The 19,628-nt window shown below is 61.5% G+C and overlaps 1 protein-coding gene across 1 annotated transcript in view; it reads right to left on the bottom strand.

Annotated features, from left to right (window-relative positions):
* Positions 1 to 517: 517 nt before the first annotated feature.
* Positions 518 to 19,628, bottom strand: part of ITPKB (inositol-trisphosphate 3-kinase B) — a gene marked incomplete at its 5' end in the record, with an annotated part of 85,431 nt that continues 66,320 nt past the window's right edge. The window contains 6 exons of the mRNA XM_080824444.1: positions 518 to 3,738; positions 5,670 to 5,741; positions 7,051 to 7,152; positions 8,308 to 8,512; positions 12,274 to 12,487; positions 13,704 to 13,803. Coding sequence (XP_080680570.1) covers positions 3,523 to 3,738; positions 5,670 to 5,741; positions 7,051 to 7,152; positions 8,308 to 8,512; positions 12,274 to 12,487; positions 13,704 to 13,803 — 909 coding nt within the window. The 3' untranslated portion in view covers positions 518 to 3,522. The remainder of the gene's footprint in view (positions 3,739 to 5,669; positions 5,742 to 7,050; positions 7,153 to 8,307; positions 8,513 to 12,273; positions 12,488 to 13,703; positions 13,804 to 19,628) is intronic.

A 19,628-nucleotide genomic window follows, 5' to 3' on the forward strand; every position in this document is an offset into this window, starting at 1 on the left:
CGCCAAGCAGGAGCAAGACAGAATCAGGTCTGCAACCAGGCAAAGTCTGGAACCAAATCTCTGCTCCCCATTTATTGCCCAGGTCCCTTGTTTGGCCTCAGTTTCCCCCTCTGTAAAGCGGACTGCAGAGCAATGTTGGTGGAGGTGAACTGGGATCAAAGGGGACCACAGAGGGGAGCAGCCAGGCCCTCAGCTTGCACAGAGCTCGTCGCCATGTGCAATGGCCTCCCCGTCCCCCCCTGGGCCTCGGGGTGGGAGACAATCCCTTCTTGTGGTCATTCTGTGTCCTGAATGACTGACTACGTAGAGGTTTTGTGGACAAGGCTGAAAAGACTGGATCTGAAGCCTGTTTTAAATCGTTTGCAGATCGAAACGTTACCCAATCTGAGCCCCATTCCTGGGGGAATTCTTGGGGCCCCAGCTCGATCTTCCAGTTTCCAAAGAGCGCAGTTCCCCACCCAACCCGAGGTGCTTCTCCAGGGCTCTGGGCGGAAAGGACCGCAAGGAGGCCGGTACTGTGGTCTCTCGGGCCTTTATTCAGGAAGGTACAGAGCGACGCGGTCTGTTCGACAGGCACTGCGCAGGTGGGTGGTTTGTAACAGTTTTCTCCAAGGTGTCGCGGAGAAAGGGGTGCAGAGGGAAGGAGAACCCTCTGGGGAGTCGTCTCCTCTAGGAGAAAGGCACTGGGGGTGGGCAGGGAACCCCTGGCCTCTTCCCAAGCCGGCGGCCTGGGTTCTCTACACATGGGGGAGGTGTAGGGGACGGGGTGGACTGGATGCGGGCAAACTCAAAGCTAGATACAGCGAACAGGGGAAAGAGTCCATGGGCAGAGGTGGGGTGGGGGCAGTGCTGTGTCCGGGCTCTTTCCACCGAGTGGGAAAAGAAGTTCAGGAAGAAGGCACAGCTTTAAAGGACACACAGAATCCAGCCTCCCAGTCTTAGTGTTTTGTGCAATTAAAAAAAAACAGAAAAAATAAATATAACTTAAAAACTTCTTACACGACACTAAAGGCAAGAGAAACCTTCCACGAACACGTGAAGCATGCTGCTCTCCGAGAACCCCCCCCCCCCCGGGGGCACGGCTAGGACCCGGCCGGAAGGCCGCTCGTGCATCTGTGCGCATGCGCACGCGCCTCGCTCGGCCCGCCCTCCCAGCACCTGCGTGGCCAGGATCCGAGGTGTCCCTGCGGGGACCAGGGTTGGGCTAGGCAGGGCAGGGTTCTGGGAAATTCCACTCAGAATCCATCTTCTCCTTTAGGACAAGGAGGAGGCAGGGAAGGGGGCACGCCAGTTGGAGAGAAGAGGTGCGGGAGAGGAGAGCTAGCTAGTACATACAGAACCCCAAGCCCTAAGGAAGAGAGTAACACCACAAAGATACCACTTTCGCTGATCGAACGTGCCCCAAAGCAACCTGTAGCCGACTTATCAGCAGTGCAGACCTCCTCTGATAAACACATCCCTTGTATTTCAGCACATCGTTCGCAAACAATTGGTGCCTGTTTAAAGTGCTTGGAAATTTTGTTCTCTTAAGTAGCTCAAGTCCCCTGCACTTCCTGTTCAGAGCATTCATTTGCTTTAGGAAACTTTCTACATAGATCGAGGGAGGGCGACTTCTGGCCAGCCCACAGTGCTGGGACCTGGAATCTGGAGGTCTGAATGGACGATGTCCCTCCCCCAGCAGACTGCCAAGGCACAGACCACCAGGCCCCTTCTGAGCCACAGGTGACTCCAGCTCCAGAGGGAGGCCCAGAGCTGGCTGTGGTGCTCCTGCCTTCAGAGGGTCACATGCAGTCACAAGACCTCTTGCGCTCAGCTGGGCGGGGGTGTGACCTTTAGCATACCCCACAGGGGAGCTCACCACTGTTTTCAACAAAAGCCAGGAAGTTTAAAAGGGATTTCCTTTAAAAAAAAAAAATCTGTACTTAAACATCCTCCTGCAACCCGCCCTCCACCCCCACCAACCATCCCTCACCCAGCACGAAAAGGGGAAATGCTGGTGTCCTAGGGGGAGGTCGGAGGTCCCTCCAGAGACCCTGGGGTGACAGGGGGCAGGAAACTTCCAGTTTCCAGTCCAGGAAACTTCTGGACTGGTCCCTCTGGAGGAACTGACCCCAGCACCTGCCGCCTGTCAGAGCTCAATTCTGGGCCCCCCTGTACCTCCACGGGCGAAGGAGGGCACCTGGGGAGCGCAGCTCTGCATGGCCAGAGAGCTGATGGTTTTGTTCTTGGAAAGTCAGGCCAATTTTACATTCTTCTCCATAAGAGAGACGTAACTTGCTTGAAAGTTAAAACACAGTTTAGGGGCTCCCCAGTCATGTTCAAGCAACCTGGAGACTCCAGGGAGAGATGCCACCCCATCTCCCATCCACTATGCCGGGGGTTGCCCGCACCACATTTGGGAAATGTGGGTTTAACCCCTTCAGGCACTAAGAGTTACTTTAGTGGGGAGAGGAGGCCAGTAAGCCAGGAACCTGCTTCCTCCCTGCCCAGCGCTGCCCCAGAGCCTGCCTGAACCTTTTGGGGGCCTGATCTCATGAAAGAAGCCCAGGGAGATGGTGGGGGTGTGTGTGAAGGGATGTACAGGGAGTGTGCTCTGTAGGTTCTGTCTTCTCCCTCCGGGGCTGGTTGTGTCCCGGCCCGCCCCACCCGGGACCCCTGACCTTGCCACTGCAAGGCAGGGAGCTGGAGGCACAAGTGGCTCTGGGGGGTTAGGGGACATCCCTGGAAGCTCAGGTGTGTGGAGTGTCCTCTGAACTCAGAGGGTGAGAATCAGATGGAAGAATACAGTTCCTGCCTGCCCCCTCCTGCGAAGGCCTGGGTCAGAGAACATCTCCTGACTCCCAGGTCTGGCCCAAATTCAAATTGAAACCCAGGGTTTCAATACCAGATGGGTGGGGTGCCTATAGAAGGCCAACACCGTCTGTGCGTGCCCCTGGGCTGCTAATGGCCGACACGCAGTTCCCAGTGGCTTGGTGCCCCAAGACCAGCAGCCCGCAGCCAGGCACCTGCCCAAGCCCAGATTCTTACACCCCCCACCCCCAATCCCAGCCCCGAGCAGGGGGAGGATGGAACACACACAGGCTGAGCTTGGCAATGGCACTGACCACACTGGCCACCAGGGGGCAGCAGGCCCCCGCAGGTGACCCATCCAGAGGCTGCAGCTGGCTCCTGGGTTAGTGACCCACCAGTGTCACGGCTACCTGAGTCTGCTTCCAGACCTCAACCCACCAGAGCTGCCCTCCAGGCCGCTGAGCCTGGGTCTGGGCATTCCTCGTCTGCTGGGAGATCCTACGCACAGACAAATGTAGAAACCCCAGCTCCAAGCCCTTGATGAAGAAAGTGACCAGAAAATCTCTCATCTGCTCTTGGAACTCTCCATCTCGTCTCTACAAAGTGTCTTGTAGTGCAGTTCGGGAGGGTCGGCTCTGGGGCTCACACCCTGATAGACGCAAAGGGAAATGAAAGGAGAAAGGAAGCAGCGGAGTAGGAAGGGGGGGGTGGCGATGCGGGTGCCGTGGGGCCTCAGGCGAGTGGATCGTCCTGGCACATTTCCGTTAGGATGTCGATGAGGTTGTTCAGGCCCGAGAGGTAGCCATCCTCCCGGTTCCCCTCTTGCCAAGGCACGTTGTGCTGCAGGGTCTGGCCCTCGGGCAGGGGCGTGGTTTTCCCAAAGTCGATCATCCACACCTTGGCCTGCTCCTTCTGGTCATGGATGAAGAGAAGCGAGCTGCCGATGACCTGGGGGGAGAGGGCAGTGAATGGGGAGCTGGGGAGGGCAGCGCTGGAGCCCCCAGAGCTTGCCCCCTGCAGCCAGAGTGCTGAGGAGCTCCATCCCACCCGGCAGAGCCCACCCAGGGTGGCGGAGAAGGGGGCGAAGGACGCCGGCCACCAGGACAGCCACCACCTTCCGTGTGGGCGGCGTCAGGGAGGACCTCTGGGGTGGCAGACCCTCGCCCCCACTATTCAGACCACGGCTAAGGCTTGGGGTCTCACCCTGCAATTCCTACCTCCCAATGGACCTGCCCAGTGCACACACAGCCCCCCAGGAGGGTGGCAGGGAGGCCCAGGCCACCCCCATTCCAGTAGCACGACCCAGGCAAAGCCTGATTAGAGAGGCCCAGCAGGGCCTCTGGGGCTGGTCTCTGCTATGGCCCGGCTCTGACAACCGACAACCACAGGCACCAAGGAGCCCTACCCTGCCCACCCCGCCGCCACTCTCCCGCCCCCACTCTGGACCAGGTCAGAGCAATTGCATGGAGTGAGGTACTTTCCCAAATACAAATCCATCCCCCACACCCTCCCCCAGGTCACTGTGTGGGGCTGAAGGAAGTCAGAGGGTGTGGGGAGAGGGTGCAGGGTCCTTATAGCTCCCAGGACCAGGGTGGTGCGGTGCGGTCCCTCGGCCCAGTGGGCAGGTCCTGGGGTTCCGAGGCCCACGCATGGCCCGTGCCCTCTGGAGCAGGCAGGCAGGCTGAGGGGAAGGGAGGGTCCAGTGGGGCCGCACAAAAGACCTTTTACTGAGCTGGGGATCCAGAGGCCCTGGGCGGGGCAGAGGGCTTGCACACCCCGGGCCTCAGTGTGGAGGAGGGGAGGAAAGGGGAACCTGGGGATGGCTAGGCCAGGGGCAGCTGCTCAGGGCAGAGCCCACCCTGTCTGCCCTCTGGGCACCCCAGTCCCTCCTCACGGGCAGTCCTACCCAGGCACCTGCCAGAGCCACCACGTGGGACAGGTGCACCCTGACCGAAGGACAAGTTAGGGATAAAATCGCAGGGCAAGCTGGGCTGTGTGCTCGGAAGCAGGGCCAGCTGTGTCACCTGCACCAAGATGCTGTGAGGCCTGGCAGGCCCTGCCCACCCCACCCCCCACCCCCAGGGAAGCTCCCAGCGCCCGAGGTCCTGGGACCACCCATTTCCTGTTCCACCTGCTGCCCCCGCTGCCCTCTCTGTGGGGTGGGCTCAGGCTCAGGCTCAAGCTGAGGCTCCCTCCGTATAAGACCCTGAGAGGGGCTGCTTTCTGGAAGGAGCTGCAAGGCTGTGGGGAGCGTGGGGTGCCTGCTTCGCCACGGCAGTGACCGTTTCCGGGGAGCGGCGTGCATAGGCATGTGCATGTGCACATGGTGTGCATGCACACTCCAGGGGCCGGAGGCCTGGCATCTCTGATCCTACGGTCCTGCAGACCCCCCAGGGATCCCTGTCTGGGGTGTCTGGGTTCCCTGGCTGCTGCCCCCGCAGACACACAGACGTGGAAGCAGGAACAGGTGGAAAGTTCCAGCCAGGCTCCCAGGGTGGTACCCAAAGGTCTCTGATGGTGATGGGGGCTGCTCCGGCAGCTCCGGGGGCTCTGCCCTGAGACCTGGGGGCCTGTGGGATGGAAGTCAGGAGCCAGGAGGGGCAGGAAGCACTGGGAGGATGGATGACCACGGCCCTGAGGCAGGACAGCCCTGCATGGTCTGTCCAGGGAGCCTGGCGCAGACATGTGTGGACGGGGCTCCGGCCGGCAGTGAGTGGCCTGATCCCGGGCAGCCTGCCTCTCTGGCTGCGTGGTCCTAGTATTTGCCCTCAGGTTCCCAGAACAAGCAGGCCCATGAGCATGAGAGGTGTGCTCGCCACTCAGGTGGGCAGACCCAAAGGTTGTAGCCACAACCCAGAGAAGGAAAGCCCGGTATTTACCTCGTGGCATCTGAAGAAGGGAGAAACTTCTAGAGTGGCCCGAATATCTTTCAGCCGGTCCCGGTAGGCGATCTGGGGACAGAAAATGGCCAGAGTTCTAAACACTTGGGGGTGGGGTGGCTTTTTGCCAGGTGTCACAGTGGAAGGGACTTTCTGCCCTGAGCATTTATTCCAACCCCCAGGCCCAGGCGAGGCGGGCAGCCCACTCCTGGTGCCACGCTTTGTCCATCCACACTCCTTTGTGAGCAGGAGGCCCCCGCTGAGCCATGCAGCCCCTACGAGCTCTCACACAGTGGTGACATTCATTCTGGAAGCCCGATAGTGTGGAGGCAGCCTCCAAACAGCCCGGCCACCATGGGCCCTTCCAGAACACAAACCTCGTGCCCGTGACCTTCCGAAGGGAAAGTGGGGAGCCGCACACATCTCTGCCAGGGGCCTCTCCATGCAGCCCTCGGATGGGGACAGAGCTGCGCCGGCCCCTGGGGTGCCTGCCATCCCCAGGGACTGCGGGGAAGCCGGCTGTATGCAGGCTCCCACATCCCTCGACGCCCTCCTGCAGAAGGCCACGGCCCAGGCTTGGCACCACCAAGAGTGGGGCATGCGCTCTGTGGCAGGCAAACAGGGGCCTCGGGCCGTGGAGGAGCTCGGGGGTGCACCCCATGCCCGAAGCCTCCTTGCCAGGGGCTCAGGGAAGCCTATCCGGCCTGCAAAGGAGGGAGGGAGACCCTCGAGTCCAGCCAGCTCGGAGTCTGCTCAGAGATAACGCTGTCCGGGTCCACCCCTGCTCAGAAGGAACCTGTCCCTGGGGGCTCCAGGGCCCATGTCCCCAAAGCACCTGGGTCTGTCCCAGGGCACCTTTCCCGTGGGGTGCAGATGTTCAGTACACCCTTCTTCTGCCTGGAGGGTCAAAGTCCTAACCCCAGAGGTCAGAGCCATGTGTCTAGCTTGTCTACTGCTGCAGCGGCCTGCACGTGAGTTCCCACTCTGTGCTCTTCTGCTGGGCCTTTGACCCTCTCAGTCCCTCACCTGTGAAGTGGGGACGAGAAAGTCTCCCCGCCCCAGGGGACTGCCCTGCGGATCTGGTGAGCCCACGATGGTTGGCAGGCACTGAGACTATAGTGACAGCAATCCTCTCATGGGAGGGAACGTGCCCGGCGCCGTGAGGGGATGGCAAGGGAGAGAGCGAGCCCACCGAGTGCCTCCAGTGACCCTCAAACGGGGCTGGCAACCAAGTCAACTTCCTCTGTACCTGCCCAGCGCGAGTTTGGGGCCGGCGTGTGGGCCTGGCAGCCAGGCTCAGTCCAGGGCTAGGCAAGCCTAGGGGGGCATGGGTGGTCCCTGTGCGGCCAGCCCCTCCCGGGGGGGTGGGGGGCTGACTTACCAGGATGTTGCGGTTCCCCTTTGTGAACTCTCTGAAGGCCTCGGTGACCTGCTCCCTCGTTTTGGTCTTCTTGAAGTCCCGGTTCACAGAGCCGTCTTCTTTCTGAGAAGAACAAGGATGCCCCCCAGGGGTGTCAGCAGAGGGCCCGGGGGCTGGCAGGGTGCTCACCCACCTGGCCGCCCAAGGATGCCAGGCAGCTCACGGGGCTATGGAGACCCCATGGTGCCTAGGTGCTGGGGAGGGAGGCAGGCGCCTGCACTATCACAGGGTCAGGGGAGGCCTGGGGTGTGCAGGCCAGGGATGGAGGGGTGGGGCCATGGGCAGCAGGGGCTGGATGAGAAGGACGGGTCTCCACTTTACCCGGGGCTTTGCCCTCGGAACCCGAGTGCCCACGGGTCCCTGCTGTCCATACAGAAGACAGGGGCTCCCAACCCCAAGGTCAGCTAGGTTCCCTTTGTAATGTGAGATCCTTTATCGCAGGTTCCCTGGAGGCCAAGATGCTGTCTCTGCTCCCTGGCCCACCACGGACAAGAGATGGCTTCCTCTTCTTAGCCTGGCGCTATGTCTGTTCCAGGCTGTTCCAGGAAACTGCACGGAGCTTAGCTCCCCCAGGAGGAGCTCTGCTCTTGGGGACAAAGGCTGAGGAAGGATGGCTCCGCGTGGAGTCACCACACTTGGGGTTCTGTGCACCATCAGGCCGGTTAGTGCAACGTGGTCGCCTCGGAAAGGTTAAGCAGGACGCTGGGGCAGAGGGACAGACAGCCAGGTGGACGGCCCATTTCTGGGGGACCCTTTCCTGGAGCAGGGGGGGTGAGGCAGGGGAGGTGTTGGTGGGGACGCTGGCCGGACAGTGACCAGAGGTCAGAACATCCAGCTGGAGAGGAAGAGGTGAGGGATCGGAGGGTCGTTTCACACAGATAAGGAGAGAAAAATGAGCACTACGGGGAGGGGGATGAGCATGAAATTTGTAGCCAGTCCAAGGGCTGGTTGCAGAAAGGAAAGAAAATGCTTGTTTCAAAGGACAGAGGAAGGGCGAGTGGCTTTCTCACCCCAGAGCAGTGCCCAGGGGACCCTCTGCAGAGGTGCTCTCTGCCGTCAGGCGGCTGGCGGGCTGGGGGCTCCCGACACTGGGGCCCAGAGTGGGCCGAGGGTAGAAACCCAGCAGGGGCGTGGGGACCACGGCCTGTGCACTCGTGACCCCACGGAGGCACGTTGGAGCCCCTGTCCCCTCCTCAGCTGGGCGCCTGCAGGCCTCACCTTGATGCCCTCGATCCTAAAGCCGAGGGTGGCCGTGGAGCTGATGGTCTCCCTCCACTGCATGTACCGCGGCTTGGTCACAGCCCGCTGGGCCTTCTCTTCCTCGGTCGGGGCATCAGGGTCCACCTCGATCATCTTCTGGTACATGTCCTTGCGGAGGCTGGGCTTCTTCCGGGCCTTGGTGAGCTCCTCCTCCAAGTAGGTCCTGGGTGGCGAGGGGGGTGATGAGGACCGCTGGCCGGACCGCAGCTCCAGCCTCGCCCGAGGGCAGCTCTCAGCTTAGCCCAGGCAGGTTGCCCAGAGGGGCACACACACACTCAGGCTGGGAGACCAGGGCTGCTTAGGGAATAGGGTACCCCATGCCAGCATCACTGGGGAAGCCTGAAGTAACCCAAGGTCCCGCCCTTCTAGGAAGGGTTTAGACGTCCTTGGCTCTCTCAACTCCCTCCTGAGTACGAAGGCCAGGCCAGAAGGTGGCCTCTGAAAGGCCCACAGAAGGGGAGGGGGAAGCCCTCCCATGGGCCGGTACGGGGAGCCTGGGGGCCCCATGGCCAGTGTTGTATCGCAGACGTACTGGCTCAGCCTGCCTCACCCACCCGTGCCCCCTCACACTGGAGCCCCCAGCCTGATGGGCCCCAGAAAACGTGGCCAACGCCTGCACACTGCCCTGCTGTCTGCATGTATGGGCTGGGCCTGCGGGCTCTACTGGCAGGGGTCCCCGGAACCTGGCGGGGTAATGGCAGCGGGGGGAGGACTGGCTGAATCCCTCACCCCCCATCGCCAGACTGAGGTGGACAGCCACCCCCACTGCACACGTAGTCGTAAGCAGACGCACCCCTGCTCCCCAATCACACCCCTCTCCCCCACCCCCCGGCTCCATGGCTGCCTGCGAGCCTTCCTGAAACGGAAGTCACAGCGCTGAGCTGCCGCAAGGGAGGTTTTCTGCGCGGGCCCCTTGTGGGTGGGGGCTGCCCACAAGGTGGGTGGCTGCGACCGAGGTCCAGCCCCCCACCCCTGGGCGTTCCGGGCCCTGCTCGGCCACTGCCCATCACATCTGCTCCGAGCGGGACCAGAACAGACGGCACATCCACTCATGAGGTCTTTGAAGGACAAGTTTCAGAAACCACTGTATCAGATACAAGAAAAGATCAAGTCCCCAGCTGTGAACACGGGCCTGGTCATTAAATGGCCTTCCGTTGTGCATACAGCCCATACATGTACTCTCACACACATACTCATGTGTGCACACTCACACCCACACACCCACACATGCATACACACTCCACACACTCACACCCACTCACCCACACACTCACGTGTGCACTCACCTGCCCACCCACGCACGCACTCACACCTCTCACGTGCACACACACCCACGCACACCCCCCATGTATGCACACCCTCATGCATGCACACTCACCCCCCACCATGCAGGCACACACCCCCCCACGCACAACCCCCATGCACGCACACTCACACACCCCCGTGCATGCACACCCCGCTGGGCCTGCAGGGCAGGGCCAGTGATGTGTGGAGTCCCACTGGCCTGTGTGTGGCTGTGTGTGCGTGCTGAGTGGCTGGAGCGGGCTGGCCATCCCCAGTGCTCCTGAGTGTCCTGTGGGGGCCTGCGGGGTGGGTGGGGGGCTCTACTTCTGCGAGGAGCTTTTATTAGTTCCTCAAACGGGAAGCAGCCTCAGCTCTCAGTCCCTCTGACTGGGGCTTTCTCCAAAGCAGACCCCACAGTCCCCCCGGGGTAGAATTGCTCACCCTCTGGCAGAGGAAATGGTCAGCAGCTGGACAGGGGGGTCCACGCTCCCTGACACGGGCCCTGGGGGAAGGCGACACCTCCATCTTACAGGGGGGCGCAGAGGCCTGCTGCAGGGGGGACCGGCAACCATACGGAGGCCAGGGAACCCCTCGGAAAGGCAGTGAGTCCGTGAGGAACCCACAGCTTCCACGCTCAGGCCACCAATGGCTTCAAAAGCTGCGGACGGTCCCAGTCTCCACCCGCCAGCCCGATGTGGGTGTCCGAAGGGCGCGTCTGACTCTGCCTGGCAGGCCACACCACACACAGGACCACAGGGTCGCGTCTGAGAAAACTCGCCAGAGCCACATGCGCCTATGTCCCTGCGGAACCCCAGCCCCATGAGGCCCCTGCTTTAGGACACTGCAGGTGCCCATGTCACCTGCTCCTTAGGCCCCCACCATGGCCAAGGCTGCCTTTGCTGATCAGCCAGCCGGCTTCTTCCGTGTGGCAAGTCTCCACCTCTCAGGCCAGGGACTCAGGCCTCTTCCCTCTGGAAGAACGGGCCACACTTTGGGAGTGGCCATGGACTGCTGGTCTTAGGGGAGGTGGTGAAGTCAAGGATTCTGGATGGACAGAGCTGGGGAGGCAGTGCAGTCCCCGCAGAGACCCCTCGGGGACTGGTCTGGACACGCTGCCCTGCCTGCCCCTGCTGGGTCCCCTTCCCCTGTGGCATCAGTGACTCCCGCTCAGACTGGGCCATGACCCTGCCTTTGAGTGGCCAGAGTGCAGAGGGGCCCGTCCCTGGCACTGTGAAGGAGAAGCCTTCAGCGGAGACCCACCCCTTCCCTCCACATGGACTCCGCTCCCACACCATGGCCTCTGCCTCGGGGCTGCCAATGGGGGGACTCAGGGGACAGAAGGCAGCCTCAGGTGGAGGGGGCCCCTGTCCCCAGCAGCTTCCCGGGGAACAGGCAGGTCCACAGGGCAGCCTTTCGGGACCCACTAGCCGCAGGTTCTTCCCTCAGGCTATACTTTTTTTGGCCACGGTCGGAGCGAACTCATCAGAAAATTTATGCATCTTCCCTGGAGGGGGCCCGTCCTGGTGCACCCGGGGAGGGCCTTCCTGGGACAGAAATAAGACTCTGGGGGAGAGCAGTGGCCACGTGGTGGTTGGAGGGACACTTTGTTTCCTCCCATGAGCCAGAGCGGTGAGGGCCTCGGACAGAGGGAGGGAGGGTGGTCAGGGACATGGAAGAGCAGAGTGGGGCCTGGACCTCCCCCGCCTTGGTCCCTGCCTGGGGACAACACAGAAGGAATGCAGCCCACAGGGTCTGACTGGTTGACAGTCCCAGGAAGGGTGAGAAGGGAAAGGAAACAGGGCTTCTTCCCTGGCCCCGGTCTCTATCACACACAGACAGACACACCCGTCTTTCGCATTCTCCGCTTGTAAGAAGTAAATCTGCTTCCACCACCCAAAGCAAACACAGGCCCCAGCCCAGACCTTCTTCCCAGGGTCCAGTCAGGCTCCTGGGAAGCAGGACAGGGCCTGCAGGACATAAGGAGCTGCTCGGGGACTCCTAGGACAGAATGGTCCAAGTCTGAGAGGGCCCAGGGCCCAGGCAGCGGACGGCATGGTCTCTGCTCCTGGCTGCTCCTCCTGTCTCCTTCCCTCCCGAGCCGTCCCCTGGCTTGTCTCCCCGGGCACACGCCAGGGCTTGGACCCGATTCCGTGCACAGGCCCATGCGCCCCCTTGCAAGCTTCTGTGCCTTACGTGGGGCCCCTGGAGCACCCCATGTCCGCCAAGGGAGCAGCTTCTGGGCTCCTCTTATATCCGAAGGGCAGGTGCACGTCTCTGCGTGCAAGTCAGCACGTTCCAATAACGGGTTCTCCCTACCCTAGGGTGTGGGCGCAGCAGTCACCAGGAAGGGCCTCTATCCCGGCCTCCCTATGCGGCCGCCCCCTTGCTACTCCGAGCAGCACCCCCCACCCCTGCTGCCCAGAGAGGCAGGCAGTTCTCTCTGCCTTCCCCAGGGCAGCTCAGCACGGAGCCGACCCATTCCCGGCCTCACAGCTATTGGCTCCAGAAAGGGGAGGAGGCTGTGAGGGGCAAAGCCAGGGTCCTGTCCCCTCTGCACGCCATGTGAGAGGGCCGGGGCAGGGATGGGGTTCCTGTGGTCCCCGTGGACCCCAAAGCCTGCCCCGCACACGCTGGGCTCACCTGACACCCATCTTGCAGTCCATCACGCAGGGCGAGTCGAAGGCTGCCAACAGGTCGTCCATCTGGTTGTAGCGCTCTCCGTCCTTCACCACGTCCCCGTGGTAGGCGGGCACGAAGGGCTTCAGCACGTCGGCCATCAGCCGGTCCAGGCAGCGCTGCTCACACTCGCAGTGCTTCTTCAGGATCCTGCCGTTGGCTGCCGCCTTGAAGCTCCCTGTGGGGTGAGGGAGGAGGCCCTTGGTCCCTGAACCCGCACCCCCAGCCCACAGCCCCCCAGGGAGGTCTCCTGGGGCTGCCCCCAGGGTCCCTGCTTGTGGACCAAGCCTTTCCGGGGGCGTGGACGCAGGGCCCGGCGGCCAGCCACACTGACTGCCAAGCAGGGCTGGTTCCCCGGCTTCCCTGACCGCAGGCTCCTTGTCAGAAGAGGACCCCGGCGCGCACGGCTGGAGGGCCCGCATCGTACCTCTGGTGTTCCCGTGACCACCCCCAGCCCATTGATGGTCCTGCTTCATGGGCGATGAAGCTGCCTCTGGTCTCAGGACGGAAGTCCTGGGAGGGCCGGCTTCAGTCTTGGGACAGGGACACTGCTGAGAAGCGGGGGTCCGAGGCACTGCCCACCTGCACAGTGCTCCTCAGTCACACTGTCAAGGAGTGTTTATTTAGGAAGGCACCTGTCCAAGCACCTGGGACTGGGCCCAGGTGTTGGGGACATAAAGGAAATGTCAGATCCCGTGCTGGTCTGTGGTCACGAAGGTCAAGTCTGGGGCAGCTGCCAAAACCTCCCCAGAGGACGATGCTCACCAAAGGCCCCCACCTGTGGACTGGTCGGCTCTCGGGCTCTGGGGTGACAAGTCCCTTCTCCCTGGTGGCTGGCAGGTGCCCTGGCCAGCTACACCTAGGACCTTCCTTTGTTTGTGGGGTGACCTGCCTGCATCTTCCCCACCTACAGGATGGGGGACAGAGACTGTGTTTCTAAGAACATTGTGACCCCCAAGACTAAGGTGATTTGGGCATACAGCAGGCGCTCAATGAAGCGCTTGGTGTGGCCTCTTTGTCCAAGCTGATGCAGGAGTGGCCGAACTGCAGGACTGATGATGTCACAGGTTTTATTGATGAGTTCAGGCGGAGGACAGGCAGAGGGGGAGAGAAAGCCCGAAGATGACAGGGACAGAGGAAGGGGGGACGTGCATGTGTTTGGGGAAGGGGCGACACGGGCTCTGGGGGGGCAGCTGTCCCCAAGGCAGGGCTCAGGCCACACCCGGCAAGTCTGGCTGAGAATGCAGACGCTGGGGTCTCAGAGAAGCTGTTCCAGACACTTCCATCCCCGGGAGTGTGCAGGACCAGACCCATTCTGCCCACAGGCTCCGGGTGCCTCCCAGGGGAGCTGGCGGTCCGGCAGGAAAGCTGTGGGGGGAGGGGCGTGCCGCTACCTGCGTGTCCTGCCAGCTGGATCCAAGGGTACTTCTTCTTGAAAGACATGACAAAAGGAGACCAGTGAACCATGTTTTTTATTTTCCTCCATGATTTGCTCTAGAAACAAGCACACAGAAAAGTCTCTATTAGAAAGGGAACGAGTACTTTCTGGTTAGGATGAATTCAAAGCAAGGTAATTCGCTGCGGGTTGCCCCCAGAGGAGAAACGGCACAGCCTCGGGGCAGGTGCCCTTGGCAGCTCTGAGGACCTCACCTCTGTCACCCACGCGGTGTGTGCACCGTCAGAGGGAGCCTGGCAAGGCCTGCTGCCCAGCAGAAGGCCCAGATGCAAGGGCACCTTTAGGGCAAGATGTGACAGGTACATCGTGGGAGCAGGAGGACACATGTCCCCTGTCCAGTGCCAACCCCCCCCTTCCACTTCTCCAGCAGGGGATAACTAAACTCACCCTGTACCCTACCCTCCCTGCTCCTCTGGGGCCTCAGGCTCCTCCTCTACCTAGTGAGGGGGGGTAGCTGGTTCCCCAGGCTCCTTGCACGGCTGGACCCTCCAGGACTCCAGGAAATGGCCTCGGCATCCCAGCAGGCAGAGGAGAGAGGGCTGTGTCACCTCACACTGTACCTGTGGGTGCGGCGGCAGAGGCACTGTTTGCATGCAACGGACCTGAAAGGAGACTTTGCAGAGGGTCCCTGGGGAGAGCACCCTGCATGCCATGGCCGGGGTGCACGGGGGTGAGTGTGCCTGCAAGTCCCTGCTCTTCAACATACTTCTCCTTCTTAGGTGTCCCTCAGGTAAAATCTGTGTGTGCATGCGCGCGCGTGCACGCTCGTGGACAAGGAGCCAAGGGGCTCCTTGTATGAAAAGGAGAACTGACACTGATTTAGCGCCTTATTTTACTCTGCAAGAAGCATGCGGGGTCATCACTGTCCGGTCCACGGGTAGAACCGGACCCTCGGAAGTCTGTGATGAATGAAGCTGGCCCACAAACCTCCATCTCACACGCCCACCTTACAGAAGTCCTCTTCTCCCCCAGCAATCCATGTTTCTCCAGAAACACACAGCCCCGCGTTTACTTTGGGACAGAATCTGAGATGGAGTGGGGAAGACCATGGGCCCCAAACACAGGCGTCCCTAGAAGGGGGTGGGAACCTGCGCTGAACAGTGCCACAGGTCCCTGAGAAAGTGGGTCCCCAGCCAGCAAGACCACAGCATGAAGCTCCCACCTTGGCTGGGGGGACCCTGAAAATGAAATGTCCTGGTTCCCTGCCCCACAGCCGCCAGCTGTCACCCTGAGGACGGGGGCCGCATCCCTGCAGATGCTGCGGGTGGCCAAGGTGGATTCAAGGTTAAATCAGCTGCCCCGGGTTTTCTCTCTTTGCCAAGACTCAGCTGCTTCTGTCATCAGGCTTTCAAGTGAAAATCTGTTTAAGGAGAAGAATTCCTCCCTACTGAACCTGCCAGAAACCCTCACCCCACCACCAAGACCTATTCTACTCTTATGCCAGGCCATGTGACAAAAGGGCCGGGCCTCCACTGGCAAGGTTGATCTTCTAGATCCTTCTGATGGAGATCACCAAAGAAGGCTAAGGAAGGCAGAGGCGTGACTTATCTCAGCACCCAGAAGGCCGCACAAACAGCGCAGTGTGGGGGGGCAACAACGGAAAAACCTCCTTACAGGAGAGGAGCCGGGCAGTGGCCTGACAGGCCTGCGGGGGAGACGCTGAGGTCGGCGCCAAGCCAGAGCACACAGCCAGCCACCATGCAGGGGACGGGGGTGTGACAGGTGCAGCGTGGGAGCAGGAGGACACGTGTCCCCCGTCCAGGGCTGACCCACCCCATGCCACTTTCCCACCAAGGGACAACTAAACCCACCCTGTGCCGCCCTCCCTACCCCTCTGGGGCCTTAGAGTCCTCCTCTGCCTACTGCGGGAGGGGCAGCTGGTCCCCCAGGCTCCTTGCATGGCTGGACCCTCAAGGGCTGGCATTCCCCACAGGCAGTATGTCACCTCACATTGTATCTGTAGGTGCAGTGGTGACAGACAACCCAGGGAGGACGGGTCCCATGGCTTAGCGAGGGGCATGCCAAGGTGGCTGGGTGCTGGGAAGGAAGGCCTTCATGGAGGCTGTGACCGACAGAGGCAGGGCGGGGACAGACCTGGGGGAGAAGGTTCCTGCAGGCCCGTAGGATGGAACCCGGGTCTGGAACAGCTGGGTCCAGCAGGGGCTGAGGGTGAGCGGCTGACACCCGCTCTGGAGGCTGGGCCAGGAAGCCTGGAGCAGGGCAGTGTGACGGTGCGGGGGAGATGGGTGGACCCGGGCCCAAATCCTGGCTCCGTCCCCTCCTCGCTGACCGCCCTTGGACAAGCTCCTGACCTTCTTCACGAACACCGCCCCCGCCGGACTGGTCAGATGGGACCAGCACATGGGTTCCCCTGATAGCAGGAGCAAAAGCCACTCCATGAGGATGGGTTATGTGTGGGAGAGTCTGAGCCAGAGAGGAGGGGGCACTCGGGGCAGGGGGTCTTCAACAGTTCATGCTGAGCTCTTCTGCTCAGGCTCCTTCCCAGCATGAGGAAGTGTGCCTCTCCCATGAAAAGGGCCAAGGCCACGAGAGTCCTCCCACGCCGAGTCTCCCCAGGGCGGTCGAGGGCGGTGGAACATTCTTGCCTGTGGGTTTGCATGCCAGGGGCACCCAGGTGGTGCCGAATGTGACTAGCACCACCCGGAGAAAGCATGGGCAGGTGGCAGTTGGGCTGGGAAAGGACCGTGCAGGCCACAGCCATGGGAGCGCCGGGAGATGGCAGGAATCAGCCCACCCCTGCCCCTACCGGGGGGGGGGGGTTCCTCAAGATGGGTCCTCTGGGCGGTCAGGGAGCCACTCTGCTCAGGGTGAGTCTTCAGAGCCTCCTTTAGCAGAAGAGCCCAGAGCCTTCGGGAGACACGCTGTGCCTGGGCACCCAAACCCCAGATACGTCCCAGATCTGACTGGGGCTGGAGGGCTGCACTTGGGATGCTACTGGGAGCCCTTCACAGGAAAGGAAGACCCACACAAGGCCCTCCCGGCAGACCAGGTGTAGTGCCCCAGGGCAGGCTTTCACCTGGACTCTGCAGTCAGCCGACCCAAGTGAGCTCTTTCAGGTAACGGTGCCGGTTTACCGAGGGGGATGATACCCCGAGACACAGACCCCTCACGGACCACCCCCCCGGGTCGAATAAGCATGATCTGGGTTTTGCTCTGTTTCCTCCATGAGTGCAGGGGACCTGCTGCAGGCTGGACCTCCCTCGGTGAGAGCTGGGGCCTCGCTCTACGCTCCGGCTGCAATTTAGGACCCCAAACCAGCAGGACCGGGGAAGGGAGAGGCCTGGAGATGTCTGATGTTTGGAAATCATTCCAGGGAGTTCCATCCCCCACACCTGACGACGGGCCAGGGAGAGGAAACAGGTCAGAGAATGTGGCGCAATGTGTAGGAGGAGGAAAACCCCTGAAAACAGACATCTACCCTCTTGCTGCCTGAGCCTGGCCCAGCCAGGGCGAGCCTTCCGCACCACAGCCAGCCCGTCCCAGCAGCTCAGACTTCGAGCGCCCTGCATCACCGGCCGGCGGGAACCGGGATGTCTGGCACACGCGAAGCTGCTCTCTAGAGGTGGGGGCCCACGCGGGGCGCACACCTTCATTCAGCCTCCAAGCGCACAGGCTGCCCTAGCCCCAGAAGGGCCCGGAGCAGCCCAGAGCCCCAAGCGCCCAGGGCGGACATGGTCCCCTAGCCAGCGGGGCCACAGGTCCCTGGCCCGAGCCCAGGGGAGGCAGCCTGGCTGGCATCTGATGCGAGCCTCCCTGTGAGGCTTGTGGCTCCTGGGGAAACGCCGTTCTCTGGCTGCTCCCCCAGAGGTCCCACTTACGCTGCAAGGGAGCACTGCCTCTCAGAGATGGAAGGGCTGACCAGGATCACCACGGAGTCTGGCCTTCGTCTTCCACGAAGCAGACCAAGAGGATGGAGGGAGCAGGGGAGGAGGGGGCAGGGACCCAGAGCGGGACTGGGTGTGGGAGCAGAGCAAGGCCACCCACCCAGGACCAAGGACATGACATATGGGATTCCTTGTCTAGAACTTCGTAAGACTGTCAACACAGGGATGGCAGAGCCCGAAGCAAGTGTGGGGCCTCTTCAAGGGTGCTTTGTGGCCACCCAGCTCTCCCACTGGGGAAGCTGTCCCTGCCTCCTGTGGGGGCCAACTGCTCGGCCCGTCGGCGGGAGCAGGTGACCTGCTGGGTCCCGACCTGCTCAGCCTTGGCCTATGACCATGGGCTGCTCTTCAGTGCTGGGGGGAGGGGAGGGCTCCACTGTAGGTGCCTGAGACTCTCTTTGGGGGCTCACAGCAGCCCCCCGCCCCGGAAAGGCCCGGCATGAGGGGCGAGGATGGTTACCAGTCAGCACTCCATTCATTCCCTCCTGCCTGTTCTTTGGGTCTGGCCTTGCTCTGTCCTCCTTGGTGGCCTCCTTCTCACGTGCTGGGAGGAGAGTAGACCTCATGGAGGTGTTCAAGCCCAGTGCCCAGCCTCCCTCACAGGAGCTGCCCAGGCCGGGGCCCTCTGAGGCCTGCTCCTCGCAGCCAGCAACTGGGGTGGGGTGGGGAGAAAGGGGAGTGACACTGGAGGCAGACACTCCTTTTTCCAAGGACTGCCTCACGGGCTGCAGGACGTTCAGGTGGCCAGCAACCCCCATCCCCCCCGCCCCCCGTGGAAGTATGAGCAGCAGTTCACTAAATGTACTCTCCCCGGCCAGGGAGATGCTGCAGGCGAGCAGGGCTCCTCCACACACCTCTCTCCACCCACCCACAGAAACCTGCAAGGGTGTCGGTCTCTGCCCTCAGGACTTCTCCCCAAGAATGACTGCGGAGGACTCCGCTAACCCAGCACAGATCGGACCCCCCTTGCCCTGGAAGCCTGCCCTCTGGGTGTTTCCAGAAGGCCCTCCCTGCGCACGCATGCACACCAGCTCTTATCTGGACGAGTGTGAGCCTCCTGAGAGACAGACCCCTGGCCCCTGGCCCCACCAGGCTCTCCCTTGCAGGGGGGTCCCTGAGCGGACACCCTGGTCAGCCTGGCCTGCAGGCTGAGCCAAGCCCCACAGGATTCTGGAGGAGAGAGACCAGATCCGACAGGCACGCGAGAGGCTGGGTCTGCCCCCTCGGGCCGTGGTCAGAGCACCCCGATGCCAACTGGGGTTCCCAGGTAGCTGTGGACCTCCCAGCCGCAGCAGTGAGCAAATCTGAACCTGAACCCTTTGCCCCCGTCAGTGTTCTCATCTGCAAAGTGGGCTCGAGAATGTGACATGTGCCCTGCCTGCCCACACAGGGTGGCAGGGAGGACCAAGGACGTGATAATACAGGTGTACAGGTGTTCATGGGACAAGACAACCTCAGGCATTCATTTTGCTTTTTCTTCTATATCTTTTTTTTTTTTTGTAATTGAACTAGTTTTCACTCCAAGGCACGGCAGATGGGCAAGAACCCAGCTGGGCGCTTCCAGCAGGTTAAATCGTTGCCAGGGGGCAAGGAGAGAAGCTAACTGTGTGACTCACTGCTCGAGAAGCTTCCCCCTGGGTGCTCCAGGCCGCTGGGAGCTCCCGGCCTCAGGGGACAGCCAGAGCAGGCCAGGCCCAGGCACTGATACCAGGTTCTGGGTCAGAAAATCAGCAAAGCTGCCAAATCACCCCATTTCACATATGTAGAGGTCTGCCAGGTGCCCCAAAGTACAGCATTTGGGGGGTAAGCAGTGAGATTGCTGCGCACGTTTCATTTTCTAACAAAAGGGGTTTTACAGACTTTTGTTAACTTTTTCCCACCAAATTGGTTCCCCCAATTTTCTGCTTTTTCCTCCAGCACTTCCCTTTTTATAGAAATAGTCTGGCCCATTGGCTAACTTT

This window comes from Martes martes (assembly GCF_963455335.1).
Source record: "Martes martes genome assembly, chromosome: 15".
Lineage (NCBI taxonomy): Eukaryota > Metazoa > Chordata > Mammalia > Carnivora > Mustelidae > Martes > Martes martes.